This window comes from Orycteropus afer, unplaced genomic scaffold (genome assembly GCF_000298275.1).
Source record: "Orycteropus afer afer isolate SDZICR_OR568_19922 unplaced genomic scaffold, OryAfe1.0 scaffold00001, whole genome shotgun sequence".
In the NCBI taxonomy this organism is placed as follows: domain Eukaryota; kingdom Metazoa; phylum Chordata; class Mammalia; order Tubulidentata; family Orycteropodidae; genus Orycteropus; species Orycteropus afer.
Window position 1 is genome coordinate 19490619 of NW_006921588.1, and position 20051 is coordinate 19510669.

General features: G+C 38.5%; 1 protein-coding gene across 1 annotated transcript in view; it reads left to right on the forward strand.

Moving 5' to 3' along the window:
* Positions 1-443: 443 nt before the first annotated feature.
* The window catches only part of CCDC141 (coiled-coil domain containing 141), a 301605-nt gene continuing 281997 nt past the window's right edge, over positions 444-20051 (forward strand). The window contains exons 1-2 of the mRNA XM_007936905.1: positions 444-545; positions 2960-3082. Of these exons, the coding sequence (XP_007935096.1) occupies positions 444-545; positions 2960-3082 (225 nt within the window). The remainder of the gene's footprint in view (positions 546-2959; positions 3083-20051) is intronic.

Sequence of the window (20051 nt, forward strand, 5' to 3'; positions counted from 1 at the left end):
GAACACTTGAAAAGATTGATTTCCAGGTCACTGATTTACTGGATTTAGGATTTATGATTATAACTGTACAGCTTCATGGCAAAATTAATTTGAGTTTTCAGGATGTAATTTTTTTTTTTTTCATTTGTTATCAAGCATCAAATGATAGGCAGAAAGCTCAAAGCAGTCCTTCACATTTAAGATAATGGCAAAAATAACAGGCAGCTTAGTGTTACCATACTAGGGGTGTGTCGATTCTCTCCTGTGCTCTCCTCTCTCTCATGATAAACTCAATGGGGTTGTCTATTTTTAACCTCCTGTTCTTTCCTTTTGGCAGAGTAATCAGTGCGAGCTGAGCTCTTTCCCTGAATGAATCCAACACTGATGGTCGCCTTCTGAAATGACCAGCAGACACACATCTGCACAGAAGCGGCCCGAAGTATAAACTCTGGTTCTAAAATACCATGTCCAGCCAAGAAAGTCCTGGTATGGAGTTCTCTACAACAACAGTCAGTTCAGTTGCTGTGCAGGCTGGGGACTCCAAAATCGTTATAGCTGTTATAAAGGTAAGTCACAACTTTCTTTTTCTGTGGGGCTGCGGGCTGGCTTCTTGCTGTGTTTGAAAACCCTCAAGATCATGCCACACAATTGACAGTATCACAGCAAGAACCTGTTACTGCTTTTTGAAATCGGCAGCTGAGAGAAACCTCTTCTAAGTTTTAACCAGAGTTTCTCTTTTCCTTTGTTAGTCAGAACACAAGTAAACAGCTTGGGAAAAATCTCCTCCATTATTTCCAATTTGCCTTTTAAAGGCAGGGTATTTGTGATGAAAAGACTAAAGATTGCCAAACTGAGGTGTCATGGGGACCTGTGAAAGGCTTACATTTTTTTGGAAGGTGGATGTGATGGAGGAGGGAGGTACCAGCAGATGAGGGCTGGCACTGTTTTGAGCATGATGGAGAGTAGGCAACAGCTAGTAAGAGGCTGTATCATGTCCCCTCCTGCAGCCCTCGTTTTGACATGGTAGAAGCTAATGGGACTACTAAACCCGTGCCCCATTGTTGGGGGGAAGAAGCCCTGCTTGTCAAGGTGCAAAGGGCATGTATCAGAAATGCTCTTAATAGCAGGAAGTTAATGTCACTTAAGGCTTAAGGTTACTGCATGTTTTATGTCAAGCAATTTGTCCATTTGCAAAGATGACTCCATCATTTTTTTCCTTATGAAAATGCCTTGCATCCTCCTGGGGTTTTAGACAATTCACCACCTAAAGAATTCAGTGTTTAATGAAGGGAACCCCTGCAAACAAGCCAGTTTCTTTCAGGACCCACAAGGCTTAATTGAATGGCTTTTCTGGCCTTCTGTTAAAATATAGACAATAATTCCAACTCACAGCAACCTTCTAGGACAGAGCAGAACTGCCTCATAGTGTTTCCAAGGTTGCAAATCTTTATGAAATCAGACTGCCTCGTCTTTCTCCTGTGGAGCAGCTGCTGGGTTCGTACCACAAAACTTTTGGTTAGCAATCACATGCTTTAACCACCAAAACTCCAATAGACAATAAGTCCTGTTTAAATTTAACTTACTTGCCTGTGAATTTTATGGTAATGTAAAAATTCCTAACAGGAAAACTGCACTTGACAATGAGCAAAGTGATTTATTACAGAAGTACAGAATGCAAAGTATTCCTACCACGGCCGATTTCCCAGTGCTATTGAGACTTGGCCCCTACATAAAGGGGCCCTCTGCTGACTCCTTTACACTCTAATATTGATTTTCAAAGTCAGTAAGTTAGGATGAAAAGAAGCCTGAAGTAGAAGGAGTAAGAATCGGTCATTTGCATGTCAATTATCAATTTAATGATGCTTTGAGTAACTGCAGCTTTTAGCAGTGAGGAAAAAAAAGGTAAACTCATGCAGGATAAGGAATAATCCTTACAGAATAAGTTATGAAAGAATCAGTGGTAGATTGAAAATAAGGGGGAAAAAAACTTTAAAATTACACTGGAAACTTTTATTTCAACTGAATTCTGTTTCTAGGAATGTCCCCTCCTCCCACCATCACCTCTTAACCTCACTGCCTCTCCATGTAAAATCAATCCAAACTATTCTAAGAAAATCTACTTATCAAGGAGTGGAAGTGCCTGTGTCTGTAATCTATTTGGGTTTCTTTTTTCCAGACTGTCTCAGAATACTAATTATATTCTGGAATAGAAGCATATTTTTCTAGTTTCTCTTTAGTAATCCAGTTACCCACATGCACATGCCTATTAGTAGTTCCTCAAGCTTAATCAGTTGTTGCTTCTTAGAAAAGCAGTTCCTCAGAAAATGCAATGATGAATTGTGTCTTGGAGCAGGGAAAGAGTCCTAAGTGTGGAGAATAAGTTGACTGCATTCAAATGGCAATTGGCACATGCATCTAATTTTACTCATTTTTGTACAGATTTTATTGAATAATTAACAACAATATTTGGAAAATATCTTTGAAATAAGATAAAAACCAACCACATCATCTGATGTTTATTTTTTTCTTTTTGAGCCAGCAAAGGCAAATATAAAGAGACTACTTAGCCTAAATCGCATTTACTAAAATTTTCGTCTATGATGTAGTTTGCATGTTACTAACTGAAGCAAAATCTGGATATATTTTTGGAATTCAGTTTTGTGGGGTGGGAGAATGAACAATTGTATGAATTACTCTGTGATTTTGTAATATTCAATGATACGTAATCCATTATTTGTGTTTCTCATTTGAAAATTTTTAACTGAAATCCAATATGCCAAGAGAGAAGAATTTATCCTAAAAAACAGATTTATATGGGACCTTTGTTGTTGTTGTTATAATTTAAGAAAGTCAGTCTTTCTGGAAAGAATAAAGAGTTCATAGTATATAAACAGATTTTTTATTTTTTTTTTAAAGAGAAGAGTGAAGAGGAAGGAATAAGAGGAACTAAAAGTACATTTTATTTCATTTTTATTTTTAGTGTGGCAAATGGATACAACTTCAACTGGCTGAATCACAGCCCAATCTCCTAGAAATTGGTAGCAGTCAAGATGAAACCAAAAAACTTCTTCATGACCATGAACTTCTTTTGGCCAAACTCAAGGTAAGCTATTATGCTGTGAAGCAGATACAAAATTAAAGAGGAATAAAAAGCTACTTCCACACTTCCTCGCAGTTCCTTCTGGTGTCACCGTCCTCATGGTCTTTTTAATATGGTGCCAGATAGATAAGGAAAAAATGCTACTGTTATTATGAACAAACACCAACATTGGCAAGAAGTAACTGGATTTTTTTTTTTTAACTTTCCTTAATGTGTAGAAAATATGTAGTGATGATATTTTCATTGTGGAGAAATGCATATTTTTTTTCCTGGCTGCTTCTGTTAAAAAAAAAAATCATTTTTCCATTTCATGCATTAAACTGTCAAAGCACAACAATAGATCCAAACTTTCTGTTGTTAATGATCCCTACTGGCAGGGATAATTTAGAGGTGTTTTTGTCCCCTGTTGAGCTATTGAAAATATCTGATTTTTGCTTAATATTGAGAGCTCTTGAAACCAAATAATACTTTTAGTAAAATCAGAGTTATAATTCCATATATGTTGTGACTATTTTATTAATATTCTAAAATAACATTGGTTTGAGACTGCCAGAGAAGAGGTCTAAGATCAGCTATGTAGTTTGATGCGTTCAATGCAAAATAAAAAGGTAGGACATTTGGGGAAAAAAAACAGGAAAAAGCTTTCTCTTGACGTATCGTGATATATTATATTTGCATTTAATATCTAAGGAGCCCTGGTGCAGTGGTTAAGCAGCTTGACTGCTAACTGAAAAGTGGGTGTTTCAAACCCCCAGCTGCTCTACTGGAGAAAGGTGTAGCAGTCTTCTGGTCTTCTGTAAATATTACAGCCTAGGAAACCCTATGGGATAGTTCCACCCTGTCCTAGAGGGTCACTGACAGTCATAATGGACTATACACACACATTTAATATCTACTTTCTTCAGGCATTGTGGGTACTTGCCAGGTTAGTGCAGATCCTCACAGACACCCAGAGCCTTCAGAGCTTCAGTACGTGGGGTGGGCCTGACCTCCACCTCCACCTCCCCCAAGCACACATCCAGGCTCCCATTGGAAGTTGAGAGGTGTAGTCACTAGGTGGAAGGGGAGTGGAAAAAACAAGAGAGAGACCTGGGTGGCAGGGAGGTGGTGAAAGGCAAGACTGTGTGTGAGCTGGGCTCCAATATGATGCCCCCCACACTTGTTCTGCTGTTCCATTCGACTTCATTTCCAAAACACAGAACCAAGGATAACATCATTCAGAAATTCAAGGCAGAACTGATGGAACATTTAACCCCAAATGGGGTCCCCATCTGAGCACAGACCCTGTGATGTAGCCAGCCCTGTGAGACAAATTAATGTCTTCATTAATCAAAGAAGTGTGGTAAGGATTCAGAGGACTGCAATGTCTATGATGTTCTGCATTTTCAGTTGTTTAGTAACACTGATTTCTCTGAACATTTAGACTAGAATTAACACCTGCTTTCTAGATTCAAAAGCGTTCTGGTGGTGCAATGGTTAAAGCAGTTAGCTGCTAAGCAAAAGTCAGTGGTTTTAACCCAGTAACTATGAGGCAATCTGCCTTGGAAACACCATGTGGCAGTTCTACACTGACCTTTAGGGTTGCTATGAGTCAGAATTGGTTTGGTTTTGGTTTCTAGATTCAGAGGCAGATCTGACCCACATCTGATATATATGGACAGTGGTTTTCTTCAGACAATGGTAAAAGTAATTGGATATCAGATTCGATAAATCGAAAAAGAATTAGTACTGAAGCAGTTATTTAGATTTCAGAACTTATTCTCTTCTTTGGATAGCTTCTTGCTCAGGGCTGTGAGGTGTCTTTCAAAGTAGAAATCTCTGCTCACTAGGAACTCCACTGTATACCAATAAACCACCACCCGTCCAAACAAATTATGTTGTGGGCATTGAACCAGGAATCAAAAAACCCATGTTTTAGTTCTGACTATGCCACTTTGCTGTTGTGTGCCTTTGAGTCATTTCTGACTCATAGTGACCAATTACCTTTTAATTAGGAGCCGAGTTTCAACCATTCATTGTGCCACTGAAAATCAAACCCATTGCTTTTGAGTCAATTCCGACTCAGTGACCCTACAAGACAGAGTAGAACTGCCTCATAGGATCTCCGAAGCTAAAATCTTTATGGAAGCAGAATATCTTTCTCCTATGGAGTGGCTGGTGGGTTTGAACTGCCAACTTTTTAGTTAGAAGCTTAGCACTTAACCACTGTGCTACAAAAAAAAAAAAAAAAAAAAAAAAACCACCAAACTCACTGCCGTGGAGTGGATTTCAACTCATAGCAATCCCTCCTTGGGTTTCTGAGGCAGTATCACTATGGAAGGAGATAGCCCCATCTTCTAAGAAGTGGCTGGTGGGTTTGAACCACCAGCCTTCTGGTTAGCAGTCCAATGCCTTAGGCACTATGTCACCAGGGCTCCTTTAATTATGTCACTAACTAGTATAATTCCACTAATAACTCACTCTTTCTGCTAACCAAAAACCTGAGTAAACTTGGCTTCAATTCAATGAGCTGTGAAAACAACACTTGCAATTCCTGCTCGTTATCAGAGGGCTTATTTTCTTATGGTCTACAGCGTGTTGTTTCTTCATAAGCACCCACCAGTTTCTCCTCAAATTAACCTGGACTTGAACCCACACTCCTTCCCCCATTCACATTAATAATTCAGTCCAGTCATCACTTTTAGCACTGATGAATTGTAGGTGGTGGTGAAGCCCACTTTCTGAGTTTCTCAGAGTCCCTCTCTTGTCCTCCACTCCCTACTCTTGTTATGACCCATAACTCCAGGGAGAATCTTTCTTAAGGGGAGCAATTTAACTTTCCTCAGCTCCTGTGCTCAAATTTGCATACCTAAATCCATCAAGGAGCTCAGGAGGAAGAAAGTTTTCCATTAAACAGGATCCATTATCCTTAGAAGGTGTTTGGGATTCTAGATTACAAGTGTCTTGTCCTTTTATACCAGACTTCAGGTTTTGCACTAGCCACTTGAGTCCTGTGGAATTCATACCTTTTATCTGTAAAATAAGGAGAGAGGACAGCTCAAAGCTTCATATCTACTGTGAATCTTACTTTAATGGCCAAGGGATCATGGGATCACTCTTTCTCCCTGTGTGTGGGACTAGGAACATGTACTCTCTAATAGGACTCTAACCATAATTCTCTTGATGCCCATCTCCCATATGGTCGCCCACCCCAGCCACCACCATCAACTCAGCCATTACAGCCCAAGAAATTTTCAGTTGTAACATCATGTGCTAGATACAATGGATTCCAATGTTTTTTTTTTGTTTTTTTTTGTTTTGTTTTTAATGGTCTGGGATCCTGAGATCTGTTTCAGATTTAACAACCAAAGATTTTTAAAAATGAAAATGTAAATTCTATTTTGCAAGTGAGTAGATAACTAGTCAATCAAAGTTACCAGTTATTATGTTGGCACCACCTTAACCTGTGGCAGAAAATATTGGATCAAAGTTTGTTTTAATATGAGCTTTTTGAAAGATAGGGATATTAGTAGTTCAATAAGCCAGTAATGTTTAATATTTAATGTTCACTCTGTCCTTTTCCTATGCCCAGGGAACTATAATTTGTTCTAATTATAAAGAAGAATTCTCTGTAAGGGTGTTTAGTCCACTCTGAGTTGTGCAAAGCAGCTAGCCTCTCTGATCTCAGGTTCTTTACTCGAAAACATACGATAATAGTTACCTTCACATTCCTAATTACAAAACTTTGGGGAGAAATATGATGATGTATGGGAAGGGCATGCTGCTTTCTAAAGAAAAGGGAGCATAATTGTTACACTAATGAACATATCAAAGTACTTCGGATGTTTAAATGACTAGAACAGCTATTTTCTGCCTTCCATTGAAAATTATTTCAAGCCCTAGCAATTTAGACTAAAGGGAAAAATTCCAAAACACAGAATTTTTATAAACCTTTATAATGTTCATAATGTCTGTCCCCCAGAGATCTTATTTTCCCTTCAGCAATGTACTTAACAATTCCAGTGAAGTATCAGGGGGAAAAAAATCCTAACTTTCTGCAGTGAAAACATAATCATGTGGGAAAAGCATAAACTCCCCAAAGCCATCTAGTTCTCAAAGCACTCCCAAATTATTTCTATGAGAAAGGAGAAATTAGGGAAAGAGAAGGAGAAGGCAGATTAAGGCCCATGGTGAAGCCCTGCCAGTGGCCACTAGGGACATTGCATCCTCAGGTGGGGGCAAAGTGACTCAAGGAAGAAAGCAGAGTTGAAAATACCTCAAGGGTGTTGCTGAGAACTTCCTTCTCCTCAGCATCTGCCTTTCAACTGCATTACTGCTGTCCAAAGGAATTATGAATATAAGAACCAAGACATTCCAGCCAGTATCTCTGTTTGTAGATACGTGCTATTTGTTATCCAGTAAAGAATGAATCCTTAAGTTGAAAACAGTGAAAAATTTTACCTCTGATTTTACTCTTATAAATCTATTGGTTCTTTGATTATGACTAAGTTTCTGACCCAATAAATGCTATTTTATTCCTATTCCTATTTATTTAAGAAAAAAAGAAACAAAGTTGCTGTCAAGTTGACTCTGACTGATGGTGACCCTGTTTGCGTCAGAGTAGAACTGCGCTCCAGAATGTTTTTTCAGAAGTACGTCACCAGGCCTCTCTCTCAAGTGTCTTTAGGTAGACTTGAACCTCTAGCCTTCTGGTTAGCAGCTGAACATGTTAACCACTTGCACCAACCACGGGCTCCTTCTGTTTACTTAGCAAAAGGTAAATGCAGATATACTCAGAACATATTAATAATAAAACTAAAAGTCTTATCAGAACTTGCCTTAAATAAAAGATAGTGACATTTTCTGCTGTTAATCTGAGTACTTACCTAAGAATGCATTTTGATAAAGTAAAACTATCATTTGAATTATATTAGAGAAAATTTATAGTATGTGTGTTGTGAATATGATGGAACCCTTTAAAGTGGAATTGGATGAAAACTAATCTCTTTTACCTATCTGTCTGAGCAGTATTTTAACCTAAATGTTGAGTTCACATAAAAACCTAAACTCACTGCCATCAAGTTGGATCCGACTCATAGCGACCCCTCCTTGAGTTTCTGAGGCAGTATCACTACAGAAATAGATTGTCCAACCTACTTTCCAAGGAGTGGTAGATGAGTTTCAACCGCCAGCCTTCTGGTTAGCAGTCATATGCCTTAGGCACTACACCACCAGTTCACATAGGGAATCCATTTTCTCTTTCCTTTTGCTCCTATAGATACACAGTTAGGAAATGCTACTTTCTCAGAAGTGTTGGGGAAATTTCTACCTATCTCTCTTCCTCTCTTTCTTCTCCCTGCAGAAGTGAGGAGGAGTGTGTTACTTTATTAGTGGGGCTGAAGAAGGAGTTACCTACCAAGAGGAAGCCAGACTCAGGGGGCTTTTGCCCCCAGACCCTGACTGCCCCATGGGCTGCAGGTTCTCTAGTCTCTGCTTCTGCTCACCTGGTGGGTGGGGAGTCCCTGCCTGGTAGAGACAGACTACAGTCCTACCTAGGGCAGTCAGATATATGTCTGTGCCTCAGATCCAACTCTTCCCACAGGCAAGTGCCAACACCTAGATGTTAGGGAGAAAAAGTAGAAGTCAAATCAACCCCACCCTCCAGTTCAGCTTTTCTCTTAATCAGAGCAAGTATTTTGATCCTCATTGGACCTGGGTGTCTATTTTTCAGTGGATTTAGATATTGAAGGGTTAGGGATGTGATTAATTAGCATCTCCCAAATTCCAACAGTTAATTGATCTGTGGTTCAAAGGGATCAACATTTTACTGTTCTATGTGTATAAAGTACATTTCCTATTTCACTGATCGTTTTGGAGAAAGTCACTGAAATAAGGTGGGGACAATGCAGGAGCCTTGGGAGAGTAGGAACTAGTTGGCAGTTTAATTTCTCTTTTAGGCTTTTGAAACTGGAGAGTGAATAAAAACATAATGACTACATATAGCCCTGGAAAACTTTTTCATTAAAAAGCAAAAGAAATGGCTCTCTTAGCTGTGAAACACTAAAACGTTCTAGTGACTTTCCCTGCCTCACTTGGTGCTTTTCTAGTCTATAAGGGCATTTCTTTTCCCTGATGTTCAGTTCCAATCAATAGTGGAGCAATCCAAGGGGCCTGATTTCAAACAGTGTTCTTTAGGCTTAGCTAGTGTCATGGATGATCTTGCGAAATACTGTCTTTATAAGTGGAAATGACAGATGTTGGTTTAAGACTCCATGAGTCAGAATCAACATGATGACAGTGGGTGGATTTAGAGAGTTCATGACAATAGACTTCTTACCTAGGATATTGTCAGTTGAGTCTAAGCAGGAATTCTGAGTATGAGACCATACTTGATGAACTGTTAATGCAAGTTGATTTGCCACAGGGGAAGGAATTCCATGAGGAGAAACTTTCATAAGAACAGAGATAAGAGAGTAAGAAATTTAGAGAGGGCACTCTTGTCCCGGCTTAGCAGCCAAGGTTGGACTTCTATGGGCAGAAGCTGAAGGGGCTGTGGGAAACATGAGGCATATACCATACTGCTTTGTGGCCAGGACACCAAGTGACACAGACTCTGGAAAAAAGAGAGGCCTCTACTATACTTCTGCAATGAACAGAACATGGCTTGGGTATAAGAAATACAACTCTTTTGACTACTTTGGAAGTACCCAGGACATAGGAAGGTTATGATAGATTCAAGATGGGTGTAAATTCTTTGACACTTCTCCCAGTGAGAAGTGGTCTATGTCCCTTCACTTGAACTGGACAGGCTCTATGACTGCCTTGACCAACAGGAACAGCATAAATGATGATGTACCCATTTTTGGGCCCAGGCCTCAAGAGCTTGGCAGCTTTTACTTTCTGTAGTTTTGAATGGTCATTCTTGGAACTCAGCCACCCTGTGAGAAAATCAAGAGTACCTTTGAGAGGCCCATTTGGAGAAGAACTGAGGCTCGCAGGCACTAGCACTGAGATCCTAGCCAACAGCCAGTCAACTTGCCAGTCATGTGAGTGTGCCATCTTAGAAAGAGATTCTCTAGTCCCAGTCCAGCTGCCTAGCTGACCTGCATGGAGCAAAGACAAACCTTCCCACTGAGTGCTGCCCAAATTGAGATTCATGAGCAAAATAAATAATTGTTGTTTTAAGCCACTACATTTTGGGGCCAGTTGTTACATAGCAATAGGTATTTGTGAACAACAGCAGTGGTGGCATCCTCAAGGGATTTTGAAGGCAGCACTCATTAATAAAAAGGTATAGTCAGGAGAAAACAAGAGTTTTGTGGGGAGTCAGTAGAGAAGTAGAACCAAGATTTTATAAAATAAAAGATGGTGTGATATTGCTAATTAATAGTTACAAGAAAATTTTGAAATTTGGAAGTAATTTTTGTGAAATGAACAAAACAGATTAAAAAATGTATCTATTATAGTGTTAATCTGTTTGATTTGCATTATAATGGAGATTCTTGGTAAGGATTGTGGTGATAAATGAGTACACAGGGATATGCACAAAATATTATGGGCATATTGTGGAAGGAATGACTAATTTTGTCAGGAAAGTCAGGGGAAGCTTGACAAAGAATGTGATATTTGAGTAGTTCTGAAGATGAATATGAGTTTTCCAGGCATCATTGACCAATTTAAAGGACAAACAACGAACTGAGAGAAAAAATCTGCAATTCATATGACAGTCAAAGGGTTATAATCCTTCATATCAATTAGAAAGACAAATCAATAAGAAATAAGCAAAGAATAGATAATTCACAGAGATGCAAATTGCCAATAAACATTTTAAAAAGATGCTTGACATCAATAGAAGCCTGAGAAATGAAACTTAATAATTTTTAAATATCATTATTTGCCTAATATACTATTAAATATTAAAAATATTGATAACCAATTATGGTGAGACTGTGAGGAAAAGGGTATTCTACGATACCCTTGGTGAGAATTTGGATTGACATGACCATTTTGGAAACTGGAAAGCATTAAAATGAAAAATGTTCATATCTTGTGACCCAGAAAACTCACTTCTAGCAATCTGTCCTTGGAAATGAAAGCTCTAGTAAACACATAGATATGAAGAAGCTTTTGCTATGGCCCTTGTGTTAGATTGGGTTCTCTAGAGAAACAAAACCAGTAAAGCTTATAGAGAGAGAGAGAAATTTATCTCAGGAAAATGGCTCACACACTTATAGAAGCTGGCAAGTCCAAAGTTCTTGGATCAAACATCAAGCTGGAGGCTTTTCCTGACTCTTGCAGCTGTAGGGGCTGAGGAGCTCAAGGTTGGCAGGCAGTATACGGGCTGTTGACTCCAACGAATGACGAATCCAAGATCTTCAGGCCAAATGGTGGATTGTTTGCTCACGGACAGTTGTAGGCAGCACAACAGAATCCCAATCCACAGAAGAATGTCTCTTTTCCCAGGATGTCCATAAATATACGGGAAGCAGGCCACACCCCTAGGGAAACTCCCTTTCAACTTGGCTGCTCAAAACATATTCATCTGATCCCATCATGGAAATAACCACGTCACAACTGCTTAAACCACACAGAATTGTGGTCCAGCCAAGTTGACACACAGCTCCAACTATCACAGCCCTATTTTTAATAAAATAACTAAACTGGAAACCAAACAGTATTCAACAATGTTGTTAAATGCCGTGGAATCAGACCTAACTCATGGCGACCCCTCCTTAGGTTTCTGAGGTGGTATCACTACAGAAATAGATTGCCCAACCTTCCTTGAGAGGAGTGGCTGGTGGGTTTGAACTACCAGCCTTCTAGTTAGCAGTCAAGTGCCTTAGGCACTATGCTACTAGAGCTCCTATATTCAATAATAAGGGAATAAATTTATAAAATTGAAAATGTTTGTTTCTTTCATACTATGGAATATTTTGTTGGGTCTCAGATTTCTTATTTGTGGCATAAAAAATTATATATCTAAGCCAATGTTGTTGTTCTTGTTGTTATGTGCCATCGAGTCATTTCTAACTTGTAGTGACCCCTCCTTAGGTTTCCGAGGCATTATCAGTACAGAAGTAGATTGACCAGTCTTCCTTATGAGGAGTGGCTGGTGGGTTTGAACCACCAACCTTCTAGTTAGCAGTCAAGTGCCTTAGGCACTACGTCACCAGAGCGTGTAGGCCAGTGTAGGTTGGGCCTTAAATTATTTGCTACTAAACATATTCTAATACAACTAATTTAAATACTAATATTTTTGGGATCACAGACTCAGTCTCCAAACTACTAATTGTTTATTTAGAAAGCAATCCTACTTTAAAGGAGCTCTGGTGTGCAGTGGTAATGTGTTGGGCTGCTAACTGAAAGGTCAGAAGTTTGAATCCACCAGCCAGTCAGTGGGAGGGTGAGGCAGCAGTCTGCTTCCATAAAGATTATAACATTGGCAATCCTATGGGGGCAATTCTGTTCTGTCCTATAGCATCATTATGAGTATGGCAATGGGTTTTAGGGAAAACTGGTGGCACAGTGGTTAAGCAGTTGGGTGCTAACCAAAAAGTTGGCAGTTTAAAACTGCCATATGCTCTGCAGAAAGAGGTGGCAGTCTGCTTCAGTAGAGATTATAGCCTTGAAAACCCCAGGGAGTAGTTGGAATTGACTCAAGTTCAACAAATTTGCTTTTTGTTTTGTGTTAATCCTTTAAAATGCAAATCTACAACTCAACACAGTCTCTATTACTAAGGACAAAAAAAAAAAAAAAAAAAAAAATTGACCTGAGCTTTGGACTGACAGAACAAAATTCTGACAACACAAAAAGTATAAACATGAGGTGGCAGAGGTAAGATGGTAGGTAGCATGAGATCACCACCACCAATACCACCAATCTTCAATGCTGGCAAGTTAAAGTTGTTGTTAGATGTCATCAAGTTAGTTCCAACTCACAGAGACTCTGTACAACAGAGTGAAACCTCATTGAGGGTCTTTTTTTTTTGCTGGCCCTCTGCTTTACAGAACGTGATGTCCTTCTCCAGAGACTGATCCCTGTGAATAACATGTCCAAAATACATGAAGTGAAGTCTCACCATCCTTACTAAAGAGCATTGTGGCTATCCTTCTTCCAAGACAGATTTGTTCATTCTTCTGTCAGTCCATGAGCATTGTGGCTATCCTTCTTCCAAGACAGATTTGTTCATTCTTCTGTCAGTCCACATTACATTCAATATTCTTCATCAGCACCATAATTTAAAGGCATTAATTCTTTGGTCTTCCTTATTCATTGTTCAACTTTTGCATGCATATGCAGGGCCTGAAAAGGCCATGGATTGGGTCAGGTGCACCTCAAAGTGACATTTTTGCTTTGGAACACTTTAAAGAGGTCTTTTGCAGTAGATTTGCCCAGTGCAATATGTCATTTGGTTTCTTGAGTACTACTTCCATGGGTGTTGATTGTGGATATAACTAAAATGAAATCCTCGAAAACTTCAATTTTTTTCTCTATTCATCATAATGTTCCTTATGAGGCCAGTGGTGAAGACTTTTGTTTTCATTATGTTGAGGTGTAATCCATAGTGAAGATTGTATGTTTTGATCTTCATCAAATCATCTTCATTTTCAAGCAAAGGATATTGTGCAAATTCCTATCACTGGTGATTAATGACTCTTCTCCAGTCCTGATGCCAAATTCTTCTTCATATAGTCCAGCTTCTCAAATTATTTGCTCAGCATACAGATTTAATAATTGTAGTAAAAGAACACAACCCTGATGCATACTTTTCCTGATTTAAAACCATGCAGTATCCTGTTGTTCTGTTCAAAGGACTGTCTCTTGATCCATGTACAGGTTCCACATGGGCCCAATTAAAGTGTCTGGCATTCTCATTCTTCTCAATGTTATCCATAATTTGTTATGATTCACACAGTCAAATACCTCTGCGTAGTCAGTAAAACATAGGCAAACACCTTTCTGGCACTCTCTGCTTTCGGTCAAGATCCATCTGACATCAGCAATGATATCCCTCATTCCATGTCCTCTTCTGAATCTGACTTGAATTTCTGGTAGTTCTCTGTCGATGTATTGCTGCAATAATTTTGTAATTATTTCCGGTAAAATTTTACTTGCATGTGATATTAATGATATCATTTGATACTTTCCTCATTCTGCTGGATCACCTTTCTTTGGAATGGGCACAAATATGGATCATTTCCAGTTGGTTGATGAGGTAACTATCTTCCAAATTTCTTTGCATGGACAAATGAACAACTCAAGGTTGCATCTGTTAGTTGAAACATTTCAAATGGTATTCTGTCGATCCTGGAGCCTTACTTTTCACCAATGTCTTCAATGCAGCTTGGACTTCTTCCTTTAATACCCTCAGTTCATGATCATATGCTATCTCATGAAATGGTTGAATGTCAACCAATTCTTTTTGGTAAAGTAACTCTATATTCCTTCCATCTTCCCTCAATGCTTCCTATAATGTTCAATATCTTGTCCATAGAATCCTTCGGTACTGCAACTTGGTACTTGAATATTTTCTTCAGTTCCTTCTGCTTCAGAAATGGCAAGTGTGCCCTTCCCTTTTGGTTTTCTAACTCCAGGTTTTTGCACACTTTATTATAAAACTTGTTTTCTCAAGCCACCGTTTGAAATCTTTTGTTAAACCCTTTCAATTTATCACCTTCCATCCTCTTTAGCTACTCTACATTCAAGAGCAAGTTTCAGAGTCTCTTCTGTGATCCATTTTGGTCTTTTCTTTCTTTCCTGTCTTTTTAATGATCTTTTGCTTTTTCATGTATGATGTCCTTGATATCATCCAGTAAGTCATCTGGTCTTCAGTTATTAGTGTTCAGTGTGTCAATTCTGTTCTTGCGATGGTCTCTAAATTCATGTGGGATATATTACTCAAGATCATATTTTGACTCTTGTGAACTTGTTTTAATTTTCTTCAGCTTCAACTTGAACTTGCATGTAAGCAATTGATGGTCTGTTTAGCAGTCAGCCCCTGGCCTTGTTCTGACTGTTGATATTGAGCTTCTCCATTGTGTCTTTCCACAAATGTAGTCAATTTGATTCCTTTTTATCCCATCTGGTGAGGTCCATGTGTTTAGCTACCATTCATGCTCTTGATAAAAGATATTTCCAATGAATAGTAGTAGCTCATCTTTCAAAATTCTGTTAAGCAGTATTCAGCATCATTTCTATCACCAAGCCTGTATTTTCCAACTTCTGATCCTTCTTTGTTTCCAACTTTCTCATTCCAATCACTAATAATTATTAATGTGTCTTGCCTATATGCTTGATCAATTTCAGACTGCAAAAGTTGGTTAAAATCTTCAATTTCTTTATCTTTGGCATTAACAGTAATTAGTGGTTGTTGCATAAATTTGACAGATGAGTGGTGGAAATTAAAGTTAGGATAAAAATACACCATCTGAATTCTATGCAAAAGGCAACAAATCTTTCTCCTTTAGAAAAGATATACCTTAAGTACATGTTGTACTTAACCAAGAATGAAGGGTTTTTTCATTGTTGTTATTGTTTTGTTTTGTTCATTTTAGGTTTACTATGATTAGCCTCAGCCAGAATGTATTGTTTTAAAACTATAGAGCTGATCTTAAATGTATGATAATGTACAAATGTATAAAACTCAAGAGTTTTTCAAATAACATCGTTATATTGTTCTCATGACTAATTCATCTAGTTATGTTGAACCCTATTTTCCAAATTACCTGTATATTCTTTCCTACCACATATTTGAAGTTCAGGGACATAAGAGAAATTAGAATTTTTTTGTCTTAGTAAATTGTCTTAAAATTGATTGGTTACAGTTCCAGGCAAGATGGAATAAACAGACTCCAGACTTTCTACACCAAATTCAGCTTTCAACTCTGAGCAGGAACAATCTATGCTAAGAATGCTAAAAAGCAAATGCTAGTTTATAGACTAGGGAAGGACATCAGAATTACAAGTACCACCAAATCTGTAATGTATTAATTTTTTTTTTACTTGAAGTATTGCTATGTTTGACTCAAAGGTGAACTGACACCCTGAAATGTATACCAGGTATGTGCAGGAAAATCTCCAAAAAAGCACTTTCTTCCATGTCTGAGGAGGAGGAGAGGACTCCCAAAGATTCGAGAGAATGCAGGACAATCTCTTACTTTTGGTTTTTGCTGTTATTCTCTCTGCTCCAAGCTATCCCTTGATAACATTGGTAATAGTGAAAAGTACAGATAGCCAGGTAGGTGTGTAAACCTCTGACAGATGGGAATCCTCTCTGAGTAGAGGAAATGTTGTTGTTGTTGTTAAGTGCTGTCGAGTCAGTTTCAAAACATAGCGACCCTATGTAGAACAGAAAAAAACTGCTTGGTCCTGTGCCATCCTCACAATTGTTGCTATGTTTGAGCCCATTGTTGCAGTCACTGTGTCAATCCATCTCATTGATGGATTTTTTTTTTTTTTTGCTGACACTCTACTATACCAAGCATGATATCCTTCTTCAGGGAACGGTTCCACCTGATAACATGACCAAAGTATGAAAGATAAACTCTCACCATCCTTGCTTCTAAGGAGCATTGTGGCTATACTTCTTCCAAGACAGATTTGTTCACCATCTTTCTGTCCACTTTTCGGTCACTATTCTTCACCAACGCCATAATTTAAAGGCATTAGTTCTTCTTCAGTCTTCAGATGAGGCAACTGAAAATATCATGGGTTGGGTCAGGTGCACCTTAGTCTTCAAAGTGACATTTTTGCTTTTGAATACTTAAAGATGTCTCTTGCAGCAGATATGCTCAGTGCAATATATCATTTCATTTCTTTCTTTCTTTCTTTTCCATTTTATATTGTTATTTGGGTGAAATTTTACAGAGCAAATTCATTTTCCTGACAATAGTTCATACACATTTCGTTCCATGACATTGATTGCAATCCCCATAATGTAACAACTCTCTTACCACTTCTTCCCTGTTTTTATCTTTTCCTGCTGTCCTTCTTTCTTGTGTATTCCTGCCCTCTGAGCTATTTCCCTGTGTGAATACTGCCCTTCTGATCTCCCATGGTTGGTTGTTCTAAGGAGTGTACCTACCTGGTACAGATGTTCGCCTTATATATACCTTGTATGTACCAGTCTATTTGGCTGGAAGCCGTGGGAGTGAGTTAAATTCCAAGCATGAAGGGTGACTAAGGGCCAAAGTTTCAGGGGTTTCACCAGTCTCTAGCAGACCACCAAGCCTAGTCTTTTTTATAATTTTGAGTTTTGTGCCACATTTTTCTCCCACTCTATCCAGGATATCCTGCACTGATCCCTTTTTGAGTGGTTGAGAGTGGTAGCCAGGCATCATCTAGTTCCTCTGGTCTCCTGGTCATGTAGGCAGAGGTTCGCATGACCCACTGGTCCTTTGGACTAATTTCCATGCATCTCTGGTTTTCTTCATTCTTCTTTGCACCAGATGAGGAGAGACCAATTGCTGCATCTAGCCACTTCCAAACTTTTAAGACCCCAGTTGTTACTCACCAAAGTGGGATGTAGAACAATGTTTTTGTGTAGTAGGTTATGCCAATTGAGCTTGATGTCCCCTGTGACCATAGTCCTGAGCCCACAGGCCCAACAACTCGCTCCCTCATTGTGGCTGGCTGTGACTAAGAAATTTTCATAACTTTGCCCCCTGTTCTATTTATATGGACATTCTTACAACACACAAAAATATGTATGTAGGAATATCATCTGCCAAACTTATATGTGGTCATGGGTATATTCCCTTTTGCCTAGATGTACCTAATCATTCAGTCTGTATACCTATGTATCTTCCCATAGATTAATGTTTGCTCTTACTGATAATTCAGTATTGTTATGTAAAAATGTGTATCTTTGTCGTCTGTACCTGTTGTGCATCTCTCTGTGTCTTCCTTTTCCTTAGTGTTATCATGTTGTCCACTCACCTTTCCCTTCATCCAAATCAATACTTGTCTCACCTGTTTAGGAATTTTTCTTCCCATCCCCTCCTATCCCTGGTAACCAACTAAGAAAGTTTCCTTCCATATATAAACCTTCCTTTGACTTTTTACAACAGTGGACTAATAGAATATTCTTCTGTGATTGACTTATTTCACTCTGCATAATGTCTTCCAAGTTCATCCACATTATGAGGTGTTTCACAGATTGACCATTATACTTTAATTTTGCATAGTATTCCATTGTGTGTATGTATCATAGTTTGATTTCTTGACTCCTTGTCATTTGATTTCTTAACTGCAATTTCCATGGGTATTAATTGTGGATCCAAGTAAAGTGAAATCCCTGACAACTTCAATCTTTTCTCCATTTATTTAGATGTTGTTTACTAGTCTAGTTGTGAGTATTTTTGTTTCCTTTATGTTGAGATATAATTGGTACTGAAGACTGTAGTCTTTGATCTTCATCAGTAAAGTCCACTTCCAGCAAGCAAGGTTGTGTCATTTGCACATCACAGGTTGTTAATCAATTCTGATGCCATATTCTTCATATAGTCCAGCTTCTCAGATTATTTGCTCAGCATAGAGATTGAATAATTATGGTGAAAGGATACAGCCCCAATGCATACCTGTCCATGCAGTAACCCTTTGTTCTTTACCAATGACTGTCTTTTGGTCTATGTACAGGTTCCTCATGAGTACAATTAAGTGTTCTGGGATTCTCATTCTTTGCAATATTATCCATAACTTGTTATGATCCACAAACTCAAATGCCTTTGCATAGTCAATAAAACAGAGGTAAACATCTTTCTTACATTTTTTGCTTTCAACCAAGATCCATCTAACATCAGAAATTATATCCCTAGCTTCATATCTTCTGAATCCAGCTTGAGCTTCTGAAAGTTCCCTGTCAATATACTGCTGCAACCATTTTTGAATTATACTTGCGTGTGATATTATTGATATTGTTCAAAAATTTCCACATTCTGTTGAATCACCTTTCTTAGGAATGGGCACAAATATAGATCTCCTCCAGTCATTGGCATGTAACTGTCTTCCAAATTGCTTGGCATAAATGAGTAGGCATCCCCGGTATTGTGTCCATTTGTAGAAACATCTCAATGGCTATTCTGTCAAGTTGTGGAGCTTTGTTTCTCACCAATCCCCTCAGTGCAGCTTGGACTTCTTCCTTCAGTGCCATTGGTTCTTGATCACATGCTGCCTCCTGAAATGGTTGAACGTCCACCAATTCTTTTTGGTACAGTGGCTTTGTGTATTCCTTCCATTCTCTTTTGATACTTTCTTGCATCATTCCATATCTTGCCTATAGAATCCTTCAGTATTGCAGCTTGAGGCTTGAATTTTTTCTTCAGTTATTTCAGCTTGAGAAATGCCAAGCATGTTCTTCTCCGTTGGTCTTTGTACATTTCATTATAATAATTTTTTACTCTGTCTCCTTGATCTGCCCTTGGAATCTTCTGTTTAGCTCTTTTATTTCATCATCTCACATTCACTTTAGCTACTCTCCATTCAAGAGCAAGTTTCAGAGTCTCTTCTGACATCAATCTTGGTCTTTTCTTCCTTTGTTGTCTTTTTAATGACTTTTTACTCATCTGGTCTTTGGTCATTGAAGTTCAGTGCATCAAATCTATTCTTCAAGTGGTCTTTAAATTCAGACGGGATATAATCAAGGTTTAATTTTGGCTTGCATGGACTTATTTTAATTTTCTTTAGCTTCAACTTGAACTTGCATATGAGTAATTGATGGTCTGTTCCACAGTCAGCTCCTGGCCTTGTTTTGACTGATGATGTTAGCTTCTTCATTGCTTCTTTCCACAGATGTAGTCGATTGATTTCTGTGTATTACATCTGGTGAGGTCCACATGGATAGCCACCATTTATGTTGTTAGAAAAAGGTATTTGTAATGAATAAATTGTTGGCCTTGCAAAATTCTGTCATAAGGTCTCTGGCATCATCTCTATCACTGTGTTACATTGGGTTCTCTAGAGAAACACACAAAAAAAAACCCCAGCAAGGTATGT